The 13,907-nt window shown below is 41.3% G+C and overlaps 2 protein-coding genes across 2 annotated transcripts in view; one reads left to right on the top strand and one right to left on the bottom strand.

Moving 5' to 3' along the window:
• The window catches only part of Mdh1 (malate dehydrogenase 1), a 28,120-nt gene extending 19,429 nt beyond the window's left edge, over positions 1–8,691 (top strand). The window contains exons 5-7 of the mRNA XM_045728631.2: positions 147–329; positions 2,584–2,808; positions 7,988–8,691. Coding sequence (XP_045584587.1) covers positions 147–329; positions 2,584–2,808; positions 7,988–8,086 — 507 coding nt within the window. The 3' untranslated portion in view covers positions 8,087–8,691. The remainder of the gene's footprint in view (positions 1–146; positions 330–2,583; positions 2,809–7,987) is intronic.
• Positions 1–13,907, bottom strand: part of LOC138363002 (uncharacterized) — a 323,725-nt gene that overhangs the window by 300,904 nt on the left and 8,914 nt on the right. The gene's annotated exons all lie outside the window — the stretch shown is intronic.

Raw genomic sequence — 13,907 nt, 5'->3', positions numbered from 1 at the left:
TACAAGATGGAATATTTTTTTCTTTTTTTTTCTTTTTTTGCGCCTGTGGGTGTTGAAGGCCATATAGCCCAGAGCAGTTTAAGGGTTAACCCTGTATAATCAGTTTTGCAGGTTGATTTATAATTTTTGTCCCATTTCCTCAACAGGCTCAGATTGCTGCCAAGCTTGGCATTCCAGTAACGGATGTAAAGAACGTCATCATCTGGGGTAATCACTCCTCTACCCAGTTCCCAGATGTTCGTCATGCAACTGCCACTGTGAATGGTGAAGAGATCCCTGTGTATGATGCAATCAAGGACGATGCTTTTTTGAAAAATGAATTTATTACAGTGAGTAACCTCCTCCTTGTTTTGTGACAGCATGGACTTGATTACAAGATGTCTGATTTTGGAGAACTGGTACATTTAAGTTATAGTATAGTACATCACTTACATATTACCAGCAGGGAAATTTGTTTGCCTCTTTAGTCTGTATTTAGGCACTAACTTGTGCCTCTTCAGGCTTCTTTTAAACTTAAAAAAAAAAAATATTACTACAGAAGACTTACTGGCCTATGTGAAGTGGCTTCTATTTATAACAAACCAATCTCATTTATGTATATACAGTATATATCTACTCTTGAAATGGTCCACAATCCCCCACCTATTGTTTTACATGTTAATTTGTTGTATAAATGAATAATCCTCTAAAACTTAACCAGTCTTTACACACGTTTTCTGAATTTATATGTAGAAATGTGTTCGTTGTATAATCTTAAATGGGGCCTAACAAGGGCAAGATAAAACTAGAGATATCTGGACTAATGCTTCCAAGTATGAATCCCAGTATTGTTTGCCTTATTCAATATATTTATACTGTACATTTAATTTTTGGCTTAAGTCGTAATATATTTTGGCTATACAGTACTGTATAGTTGTAATGGCTTGGCACTTTCTCCACATAATTCCCTTCCCACCCTACTAATTATGACTCGCAGATTTGTACATTAATGTGGTAATTTAAACATTGTCCAGCTAATATCTGATAATCATTATTACTTAGGCTCTGAGCCCTAGGTTTTTCAGCATGAAATTGCATCTGCCAATGTTGTTGATTTTAAGTTATCTAAAGTGTCTTAGCAATTTTTAAGTCTTCTGACTGCCCCATAAAATGAAGTTTCATTAGAAAGTTAGGTAGTGCCACTGGTAAAGTTTTCAGAATCATATTTTTTGTTTGTTGAAACAAGCATGCATAATACCAGATGTACTGTGTCCCAGGTTTAAATTCTGGTCAAGATAGGACATTAGGCATAGTTCCTTTACTTTTTAAACCTGTAAATAAATTAGTAAAGTCAGTAAATAAAATTAAAAAAGATTGGCAGATAGTGTTCTAGCTAATTAGTAGCAATGACCAACTTAATAGATTCCAATAAGTAGCAAAAGGCCTAATTCCTTACATTAGTAGTATGAACTGTACTATCAGTTTTGTTATTTGTAATTGCCATTTTTGTGTTTTCTGGCTATATGCCATGTTATAAATATATATAATTATTAATAATTCATTGTTGGGGGACAGGAAGCCAGTGTGTGTGTTCATACACATTTTGGCTTTTATTGAGGAACTCCCAGAACAACCCCCACTTCTCCCTCCCCAAAGCCGAATTACTGACACCGTTCAGAATACAACCCCACAAGAAGCTGACTAACTCCTGAGTACCTACTCACTGCTAGGTGAAAAGAGGCATTAGGTGAAAGGAAATGTGACCAACTATTTCTGTCCCGCCCGGGATTTGAACTCGGAATTCTCGATTGTGCGTCGAGAGCGAACTCGACTATACTACCGGGACCCTGTAAAAGAGGGTCCCAGTAGTGATAATATAATGAAGGAGGAAATGGCCGGAATTTAGAATTGTAGTATTGTAAAGGTGTATCTAATAATGTACTGTATGTGTAATCCACGGTAGCGATATTCTTCGCTGAAGAGAAAGTGTATTTGGCATGGGGGAATAGTTTGAGGGCGTTCAATGTACGAAATTTGTATATAGGTAAATTGGAGCATTTAGGTGGAGACAGTGAAGATGATTGAGTGCTAAGGGTATTTGGTGTAAGGCAAGGTGAAGTAACTACAGATTAAGGTCCATTGCCTTGGAAGACATTAGTGATCTGGCAAGGTTCTATTGACTAAGAGTTAAGTAAGTCATACTGTCATTAGATAACTTTATTAAATTGTTGTCTGATGAAATTTAATTAAAAAAAAAAAGTGTAAATTAGTTTGTATACTTTTGGAAAGTGTACTGTTTAAATATACCCTTATTGTACTGTCATAGTATATGAAAGCCTTGACTGAGTTCAATAACCATTAATAAAGCATTCCTTGCCTGTGGTGCAGCTTGTCATTTTTGTAGCTGTAAAACAAATTGTTTAAAGTTGATTTAAAAGTGATACTACAGTATTTAAATTATCTGGGTCTCAAAACTATAAGGCGTGACATGTTCAAAAATGGTCTACATGTATCACAATCTAAAGGAAATTCATTGATTGCAAATGACCAAGAAAAACATTAATTTAGGTAAAACTATCACTAACACTTGTTTATAAATTGCAGTTGGTTCAGAAACGTGGTGGTGCCGTTATTGCTGCTCGCAAGTTGTCGTCTGCCATGTCTGCTGCAAAAGCTGCCTGCGACCATGTGAAGAGCATTTTTCAGGGAACCAAAGAGGGACATTTTGTGTCCATGGGAGTCTTCTCTGATGGGTCCTACAACACTCCTGAGGGAGTTATGTACTCCTTCCCTGTAACAATTAAGGATAAAAAATGGAGCATAGTTCAGGTTAGTAAATGTACTGTAATTCCTCGTTGGTAGATGTATGTAAGCACCAGTTCTTTTTTCTTCTATGTTCATCACCTAAGCCCTGTATTGAATCTTGCCCTCTTGGACTTTCACACTCGGTTTCAGCTCCTCTACAACAATCTCTTCATCCTTTCTGAACTAGAGTCCAGTATATGTGTGTGTGTAATTACCTAAGTGTAGTTACAGGATGAGAGCTACACTCGTGGTGTGCCGTCTTCCCAGCACTGTCATATAACGCTTTGAAACTACTGACGGTTTTGGCCTCCTCCACCTTCTCACCTAACTTGTTCCAACTGTCTACCACTCTGCGAAATTAAATTTTCTTACATTTCTTTGGCATTTTTGGTTAGTTAATTTAAATCTACGACCTCTTGTTCTTAAAGTTCCAGGTTACGAGAAATCTTCCCTATCAATTTTATGAATTCCTGTTATTATTTTGTATGTAATGATCTTATCACCTCTCCTAGTTTTGGCATATTTAATGCCTCTAACCTCTCTTCGTAGCTCTTGTCCTTCAGTTCTGGGAGCCATTGAGTGGCATGTCTTTGCACCTTTCCCAGTTTGTTGATGTGCTTAAATTAAGATATGGGCACCATACAACCGCTGCATATTCCAGCTTGGGTCTAACAAAAGTCGTGAACAATTTCTTTAGTATTTCACCATCCATGTACAGTATTTAAAAGCAATTCTGAAGTTAGAAAGTGTAGCATAGGTACCTTGTACAATGTTCTTTGTGATCCTCAGGTGATAGTTTTCTATCTAGAACCGCCCCTAAATCTCTCAGAATTTTTTAAAGATTTCTCACATAATTTATAGGTTGTGTGGGGTCTATGATCTCCTATTCCACATTCCATAACATGGCATTTATTTACATTAAATTCCATTTACCAAGTAGTGCTCCATATACTTTGTCCAGGTCTTCTTGAAGGGCATGACAATCATCTAAGTTTCTTATGCTTCCTATTATCTTAGCATCATCAGCAAACATGTTCATATAATTCTGTATTCCATCTGGTAGATGCTGTGTTCCAATGTGTTGCAGTTTCCAGAACTACCTTTTATGTGGAACTCTGTCGAAAGCCTTTTTTAGGTCCAGATAGATGTCCTTTCTCTTTTTGATAATGTCTATTTGTTAATGGAATATTCGTGGATTTTATGCCAACTTCTGATAACACAGTTTTCACCACTTTGTGTTTGTCTCCAGGAACCGATGCTTGGTGCTTGTCCTGGTCGCTTTCGTGGTTATTCCTTTCTTCCCCCCCCCCTTCCCCCCCCTTCCCCCCCACTTCCCCCCCCTTCCCCCCCCCCCCCTTCCCCCCCGTAACTCTATTGCTCTCTTAATTCGATCTGATATTCCTTTCGTCACCCTACTTCTTCCGTCACCTATCCATTGTTCTGCTGCCCGTGTTTTTGTGAGTAAATGGTATACAGTCTGTTACATTTATCTCCCCCCAAATGTCCTGCTTTCCCTTCCTGATCTTAAGCACCCCCTGGACTCCTTGCCAGAGCCGGTGCTCCTTTTGGGTGATTTCAACTGTCGACATGCCCTTTGGAGTGATGTTCTGACAAACACCCGAGTCCGCCTTCTTGAACCGTTCATCCTCACTTCTTCTCTATCTCTTCTGAATTCTGGTGAGCCCACTCATGTGGACTCTCGAACTCGCACCCTTTCCTGTCTTGATCTTTCTCTCTGCTCGTCGTCCCTTTACTTAGATTTCACGTGGCGGGTTCTTGATGACCTCCATAACAGAGATCATTTCCCTGTCCTCGTTTCCTTTTTCTCTTTTCACCCTCCCCTCTCCTTCCCTAGGTGGCAGTTTGCCAAGGCTGACTGGTGCATATTCACCCTCCGTGCTACTCTTTCTGACCTCTCCTCTCTGCCTCTTCCTCGTGCCCTTCTTTTTTATGACACTGTCTTTAATGCTGCCCTCCACTCTATTCCTCGCTCTTCCTCCCGGGGGCACACGGAAGTACGTTCCCTGGTGGAATGCAGACTGTGCTGAGGCTGTCCGCTGTAAGCGTGCGGCTTGGAAGAAACACCGCCGCCGGCAGACGGCTGATTCTTTTATTCTGTTTCGGAAGGCAAGTGTGGTGGCCCGTAGGACCATCCGTACAGCTAAACGTGAGAGTTGGATATCTTGTGTTTCCACCATTATGTCCGATACTCCTCTGCCGCAGATCTGGAAGAAGATCCGCAAGATTGCGGGCAAGTTCGTTCCGGATGTCTCGCTGGTTCTCCACCTCCGTGGTACTCTTGTGACGGATCCAGTGCAGGTCGCGACCGAACTGGGTTCCCACTTTTCTTCTGTTAGCTCTGGTTCTCATCTCCCTCCATCCTTCCTTCCTTCATAATCCTTGAATCTTATCCTTTAGATTTCCGCACTCATCTCCACCTTCCCTATAACGCTCCTTTCTCTCTTTCTGAACTTCAGTCTGCCCTGGCCCTCTGCGGATCTACAGCGGCGGGCTCGGATGACGTTCATTATGAGATGCTTCGCCATCTCCCTCCGTGCACGTCTCAGTTTTTAGTGAGTGTATAACCAAGTCTGGGAGTCGTCGTCCGTCCCAGAGGACTGGCTCGATGCCATTGTACTCCCTATTTGGAAACCAGGGTCTCTCGGTACGTCCCTAAGGACTTCCGCCCTATTGCTCTCACGAGTTGTTTGTAAGTTCTTTTTGAGGGTATGGTAAATGTCCATCTGATGTGGTTCTTGGAACACCATCGCCATCTCTCTCCTTCTCAATTTGGTTTTCGCAAGTGCCGCAGCACGACTGTTGTCCTGGTGAACTTAGAGGTCTATATTCGTATTGCTTTTGCTGCGAAGACCTCCGTTGTTGCTGTCCTTTTTGACCTGGAAAAGGCTTATGACACGACTTGGAGATACCACATTCTGTCCCAACTTCGTTCTTTTGGCCTTCGTGGTAATCTCCCTCTCTTCCTTCAAAGCTTTCTCTCTCGTTGTACCTTTTGGGTCAGGCTTGGTGGCCCCCACTCTGCCTCTTTTCAGCAGTATGAAGGTGTGCCCCAAGGTAGTGTTCTGAGTACTACTATTTTTCTGGTTGCCCTCAATGTTCTTCTTTCCTCCCTTCTGGCATCTTCTCTGCTCTTTATGTTGACGATCTTACTCTTTGCTATCGAGGTGATGATTCGCCTCTCCTTCAACGGCGGCTTCAACTTGCGATTGATGCCGTGTCCTCTTGGCCCACCAATCATGGCTTCAAGTTCTCTAGTACTAAGACTTGTGCCATGACTTTTACTCGGAAGAGGGTCGTTCTTCGTCCCTCTGTCACTTTATGGTCATCCCCTTGAGTACAAAGATTCCGCGAAGCTTTTGGGGTTATTCTTTGACACTCGTTTGTCTTGGTCGCCCCATGTCTCTTACCTCCGTGTTGAATGCTCTAAGGCCCTTAACCTACTTAAGGTTTTGTCCCATACTTCTTGGGGAGCGGATAGGTGCACGCTCCTCTATTTGCATTCCTCTCTCGTCCTGTCTAAACTCGATTATGGTTGCCCTGCCTACTCTTCTGCTTCTCCTTCTACTCTTCGCCGTCTTGATCCTTTGCACCATACTGGGTTGCGCCTCAGCTCTGGTGCTTTTCGTTCAACTCCTACCCTCAGCTTGTATGCTGACGCTGGCTTTGTCTCTCTCCAGGATCGCCGTGATCGCTACGGTCTTTGCTATCTTGCACGATCCTTACAGCATCCTCACTCTCGCCTCTATTGTGCTTTGACTTTTACCCCTCCTGTAGTTCCTGTTCCTCTTCACCTCCTTCCTCTTTCTGTCCGTTCTCGCTTACAGGATTCTCTTTCAGCTCATATTACCAATGTTTCTAGTATCCCCTTGTATCTGTATCCCCTTTCCCAAATTTTGTACTTCTCTGACCCGCATCACTAAAGCTTTTACCCCTCCTACAGTTCTGAAACGCCTCTTCCTTGAGCACTTTTCTTCTCACTCCCACTCTGTTCCCATCTTCACCGATGGGTCTAAGTCTGCTGACGGTGTGGGCTATTCGCCTCTTCCTTGAGCACTTTTCTTCTCACTCCCACTCTGTTCCCATCTTCACCGATGGGTCTAAGTCTGCTGACGGTGTGGGCTATTGTTGTTTTTCCTGACCACACTTATATGTGTCGCCTTCCCCTGGAGGCTAGCATCTTCACAGCAGAACTTTGCTATTCTCTATGCTCTTCGTCTCCTGCTTTCCCGGTGTCAATCCTCCTTTGTGGTTGTAGTTGACTCTTGTAGTGCCCTCATGGCATTAGGGTTCTTTAATCCGGTCCACCCGGTGGTTGTCGAGATTCAACATTGGCTGTTTCTTATCTCCAGTAAATTTAAGTCAGTTGCATTTTGCTGGGTTCCCAGCCATGTTGGTGTCTCTTTAAATGAGCGTGCGGATGCTGCCGCTAAGGAAGCTATCCGTGCTTGTCCCATCTCTCGTGAAAGTATTCCTTATTTCGACTTTTACCCAGTTATTCATGCCTCCATCCTTGTCCGCTGGCAGAGCTGTTGGTCTTCTGTTATTGGTAACAAATTGCGTACTCTTAGGAGTCGTGTGTCCCAGTGCCCTTCCTCCTGCCACCGTAACTGGTGGTGGGAAACAGCTCTGGCTAGGTTACGTATTGGCCATGCCCGTTAAACTCACGGTCACTTAATGAAGTGCCGCCCTGCTCCTTATTGTCCACATTGCATTGTCCCTCTTACGGTCGTGCATATCCTTGTTGAATGTCCTGACTTCCAGGACGAGCGTGTCTTGTTTTCTGACCATCCCCCGCGGTCGCTTGTGCCCCGATGGAATTCTAGGCGACTTGTACTTTTGATATCGTTCGCCTTATGCGTTTGTTCTCGTATTGGCATCCTTGGTGATATTTAGCGCCCTCTGATTATCCCGCACATTTGATGGCGCTACATAGCCTTCCCGGTTTGGTGCCTTCTATTGATAATTACTTACTTGTGAACAATTGACACAATTTAGATACAGTATAACTAAATTTTACCAAGAAAACATGAAAAAATGAGTAAGCATTTCAGGTGTTATTGGCTGGGATTTTGAGATGCCTGGAAAATTTACAATAGGATACGGGCCAATGGGCTAGAGTATTAATGTTAATAGGGTCAGACTTGTCTTATTACACCCATTTATTATTTGTTCATTATTTCAGGGATTGCCAATTGAAGACTTTGCACGGGAGAAGATGGACAAGACTGCCAAGGAATTGTGTGAAGAACGGGATGAAGCTATTGCAGTGTGTCAAGATTAGGGTGGCGCAGCAGTTAAACCAAGGCTTTGACACCAACCATGAAACTTTTCTTGTTTAATAAATTGTTACTAATTTTGTAAAAATGACACCATCAATGAAAACTGGTTTAATGGTTCATCGATGTGATTAGATAGTTAAAAGATGTTTAAAATTGATTCGCTTTCATTTTATCTAATTATTGTGGTCAGATTTTTAAAATGAGTACCAAATCATATCAATGTCTTTAAAAATTAGATAAAATTCAAAAACAACTGTTGATAAGTACAATTTAATGGAACTCTTAATGCAGCTTCACAGAACAGTAGTTTTTAATTTGAAAGTAAGGAGGCTCGACTAAATTTTTTATTTCAATAGTCTTCTTGGTATAAATATATATATATATATAGAAAGAAGCATTAGTAAATATTATGAAGTATAGTAGGTCAAAAGTTGTGTAAATATTCCTTCTATTAATTTTAATTGCTGCTCTGTCATTACTTAATCACTTCCTGAGTTTAACTGCCCTTGGACATGTTGAGTTTTTGATTTGATAACTATGTTAATTTGTTTACTTTTGTTTATTGGAATGTATAACCTATATGGGGAAATATACATTTGAGAAATTATTAATGCCTTTTATTACCTATTTGTCTGTTTTCCTATTTAGTATTGACGCAAAGTTACTAGTCTGTGATGGCATTAGATGCTGCCCTCTGCTCTCTTCCTCACTATATCTCCCATGACACACAATTGTTTTACCAGGTGGAATTAGGACCTCTTGGGCTGTGTACACACTTGGTAGGCAGTGCAGTGACATTATGAGGAGGGCTGTTGTGCACTACCCATGGGTAGGAGGGGGGTAGCTCCTGCTCCCCTCTCCTGCCTGCTGTGGCAGTTACCAAGTGAAGTATGACCCCATATATTACCAATGTACGAAGACCTGAATCAATTGGCTAGTTTGGTTAGTCCACTCTAGTTAGACATTGGGTCAAATGGGCATTGTAGGGTTTGTAAAACCTATGGATCCCTGGAATACTGTTCAGCTCTAAAATAGTGACCCATATAAAGTTCTAGGTCAAATGGGCATTGTAGGGTTTGAAAACCCTGTTGATCCCTGGAATACTGTTCAGCCCTAAAATGGTGACCCATGTAAAGTTCTAGTTACCCCTGAGGTTGCTTGTGCTTCCCATGTGAGCTCTGTGGTGAGTTGGGGGGCTGGGTAGTGAAGTCTACCTATTTTTGTTAACGTCTTGCCTTACCTTTTCTCCTCAGACTTGTGGGGTTTAGAAAATATCAAACTGCATTTCAGAAATTTTATGAAAAGCAGTTTCAGTGGTAGGCATAGTTCATCTGCTAGTTCCTTCGTCTTTCAATTGAATTCCATCCACACCTGGGGGTTTTGAGTGTTTTACTGTCAATGCTCTTCCTGATTGTCATACGTTATGGGTTTATCCCTTAATTCATTCTCTTCACCTTCAAACATTTGTGTGAGCAATGGGATGTCGTCTAAGCTATCTAGTGTGAACACTGATGTAAAGTATTCATTCTGTGTGCTGCCCTTTTATTATCCAGTATAACTTGGTTAGTCTCGTCTTTTAATCCTACCGAGTCCTTTGTTTTAGTTTCACTTGTATAATCATAGCATAACTCGGGATCGTTCTTTATATTTGGGCAAGTTTTGTTTTTGTTTCTTTTGGCTGATCTGATTTCCTGGGCGACTGAGTTTAGTGCCCTTTTATATATATCATAATCAATGATGTTCATTGTGGATTTTTACCTTCTCCAGTAGTTTCCTGTATCTTATGCTACCCACTTGCCCAATTCTATTACTTAAGACATGTAACTTTACTAGTATAATCAATATATATTCTAGTTAAACTAAAATTTTGCTACAATGCATTTAAATACTCTTAATTTGTTAAATTAAGGACCTGCAACGCTAGAATGTAAGGACACCAATGTTACATACTCTCACAGCCCAATGTACCTTGTATACTATATATATAAATAAATAATCCGTCTCATAATACGATGATCACACAAGAGTGATCAATTGATCAGTTTGATCAATTGTGCCCTCTTCTGGTGTTAGCACAAGATATAAAATGCTTTTACCTTGTGTGTATGATGATACCTTTCTCATGCTGTATGAGAAAGGTGTCCTGTATCAGGTCAAGAAATTGCTTTACTGCTTGTCATGTTAGATTTAAGCAATCTATGGTTTCTGGGTTAAAGTCATCCCATTATAAGAGCTGGGGTTTGTGATGCCGCATTGATCACATTATGCAAATCAGCATCTTCCTCTAATGCTGCCATGTGGGCCCTGTAGCATGTTCTTGCTGTCAATTTGCTACCATCTAGTATCTTGCACCTGAAGATCCAGTGCATTAAATTCCTCATAGGTGGTTGCATTCAGGTCCACTTTCACATAAAGCATTACCCCCCGCCTGCTCTTGTTCCGTCTTAACTGAATGGTGGATGGTATCCTGGGAGATGACATTCCCCTTCTATTATGTCCTCTCGTCCCCATGTTTCACTGATGCTGAAGATGCCGGGATATTCAGCCTCATTATATGCATACAGGGCGTCAATGTTTTTTATTAGGGTTCTGGCATTTGTGTAGAAACAAATTAAACTATACTGTTCCTGGAGGGAAGGGGGGCTGAGAGATTGCTTCTATATTTCTCACATTATTATTCAGTACGTTGTCATTCTGGTTCTGAGCCTGTTTGTCGTCCAAGATTTATAGGGTTAGTTCTGCCTGGCTGAGTGAAGGACTATGTCCTCTCCTCCAGCTACTATTATGATTACCTGCCCTCTCATGATCTTTAGCTTTGCATCTTTGAATCGGTCTGTGCTTCTTAACTCCTTTAGTTTACCTCTTAATACCCTGTTGTTCTTTTTTTTTCCTGTGTCACTGTGCTGTCTGGAGAGATGTAACCTTGGTTATACCCTTCAAGATCTTATAGTTTGCGTGCACTGTTGAATATCCTTCTTCTCTGTTCAAAATTGTTTATAGTTATGTGTATCGGATTTGCTTCAGGCTTACCTAACCTCCCGGATTAGAGGAGGAAAGATGCCACAGAATCCTAACAGCATGTGTAGAAGCCTCTGACATTAATACCTCTTTCACACTGGATGAGCGCATATCGGGCTAAAAAAACTCCAAAGATACATCCCCTGGAGACGACAAAATAATCTATAAAATGATTAGAAACCTCGGCCCCAGAGGGAGACGCTGCATACCTAAAGTTAATTAATTTAGCCTGGACTTCTCAAACTAGATCCACAGATTGGAATAGGGCAGACAGTACCGATCCTAAAACCCAAAGATCCAGCTAATCCAAGGCCCATCTCTCCAAAGCTGTGCAGCCAAGACGGCTGACAGAATGGCACTCAACAGACTTAAGTGGACAATGCCTAAACTGCACCAGGACATAATTCCTATTATGCCCTGCACTAGGATATGTATGCTTATAGAAAAGGAGTTGGCACAGTGGAATGTATTACAACTCTGTTAGCCCACCTGAATAACAGACTAAAATTCCTGGACCTCGAGAAAGCCTTTGAACTGGCTAGCGCCCCATCTATTCTCTGCTGCCTCATCGATCAACCCGGCCGTCCTCACACTAGGCTGTAGCAGTGGCCGTCTTTCCCAGACCCATTCATCAATTTTAACATACTGGGTATTAAAAATTGTTTTTTTAGTTCCATCTACCTCTTAATACCCTGATGTATTTGCGTGCACTGTTGAATATCCTTCTTCTCTGTTCAAAATTGTCTATAGTTATGTGTATAGTCTATTGCTATATGTAAATTAATATTATTATACATACAAATGATATATATAGTTAGGCATAGGTTAGGTGTTTAGGTTCTATTGGTGATTATTTGTATTTGAAGTATGTGGGGGAAGAATTTATAGAATTGTAGTTCGAATAGAGGACGTGAACGAAGCACTTGTTCTGGAAGTGTTCGGACGTCAACAGTTGTGAGTCGTGTGTAAACCGCTTTTCATTCATAGACAGGGGATTTGGTAGCTGGATTAACGAGCTTGGATCTTTGTATGCGAGGACGGGCTGCGTCAACAAAGAGGCTAAAGGCAAATTGCACTCCTGAACCAAAAACTGTCTCATAAACAAAGAAGCAAGAATGAAACTTCATGGCACAGTCTCTGAATACAAGACATGAAAATGGTACACCCCAAGGAGGCATTCTCATCCCCCTTCTCTTCAACTGTTTAATGGAAAGAATAATGAGGCTGAAGCTCCCACAACACTGCAGGCTGCTAAACTATGTGGACGGTTTTGTCATCATCATAAAAAGAAGGGATGCAGGGCGCCTTGCATCTAAATGCATAAGTGCAGAGGCAAAGCAGACTGGTATCAAACTCAGCAACACCAAGACAAAAGCCATGCCCATAAAAATAGTGAAGCCCAACAACCATCTCAAAGTTCAGGGTCAACCAATTGAATGGGTGGACACTTATCAGTATCTAAGAATAATCCTGGACACACACATAAATTTTAATGCCAAGGTCACTTATTTGCGAGAGAGCACTGCGGCCCGGACGGCAATCTTCAGGTCGCTAACCTCTCTCTGGAGGAGTCAATCTGCAAGTCCTTCGCACATATTCTGCACAGGCAGTCAGATCAGTGGTCGACTATGCAACACCTGTAATCACAAACCTTATTACAACAGTGGAAAAAGCTTGAAGTAGCACAAAACAATGCTGTGAGAGCTGCCCTGGTAGCCCATATGTGGAATCTAAGAATGAAAACCAGTTTGTCCTCTCTTCAAGAAAGAATATCTCAAAACAGTTACGATTATCAGTAAGATAATTGTTTCCCCTGATTCAGTCACAGTACGACAGGCCTTGGTGGTTGGACTTTGCCAAAACAATGATAACTCTTGGGTTGCTAGAGCGGGAGAAGTCCTAAACAGAATACAATTAAAAAAACATGATTCTGGATAGAGGTGATCGACCACACCCAAACTACACTTGTTCCCCACCGTGGTAGGAGCCTACCTTCCAAATAGTAATAGAAGTTCTTCCGGTGAAAAAGGCTGCCTATGATCCAACAATCCTAAGGCGCATCATAGAAGAGCAAATGAGCAGTATTGCAGGAGCAGGAGCCACGCACATCTTCACAGACACAAACGCAGGTTGACACAGAAATATAAGTGTTGGTGCTGCTCTTTGCACGGGCAGAGAACAGGCATACTGGAGACTGGGAGGATCAGTATCATCAACCCAAATTGAGCTGTTTTGCTATACAACAGGCATTCGCATATGTGATTTGCACAAAATACTCAAAATGCAATCATATACACAGACTCAAAAGCTGCACTTCAAATATTAGGAAAAAAAGTAGAAAGACAACGTGGAAATAATTACCATAATTTTGTATCTAGAAGCAGTAGCTAAAGTAATAATAATTATAATTTATTTGCAAGAAGGTACAATGGGTTGGTGAGATTACATAAGATTGGTATTTTTACATTCATACAAAGCCACTAACACGCATAGCGTTTCGGACAGGTCCTTAATCTAACATATCAGGTAAGATGAAAATGTACATTGTAGCAAGGTTTCTATATCAACAAATAACTACAACATAAGTGAAAGAGGTGATTACACCGTAAGGTAAATATGTCTTAAGTACTAATATTGGGAAAGTGGGTTGTACAAGATATACAATGTAAGTTTGAAGCACAAGGTAGGAAACTTTGAGGATGAAATTAGACACTTTTTTATTGAACTTTTGACAAGGCATGGGTTAGACAATTTTTAATTCGTCAGGGAGTGAGTTCTAAAGACTGGGCCCTTTTATTTACGCGG

The sequence above is a fragment of the Procambarus clarkii genome, chromosome 10, assembly GCF_040958095.1.
Source record: "Procambarus clarkii isolate CNS0578487 chromosome 10, FALCON_Pclarkii_2.0, whole genome shotgun sequence".
NCBI lineage: Eukaryota > Metazoa > Arthropoda > Malacostraca > Decapoda > Cambaridae > Procambarus > Procambarus clarkii.
Note: the sequence above shows the minus strand (reverse complement) of the source record. Positions and strands in the feature narration are given on the sequence as shown.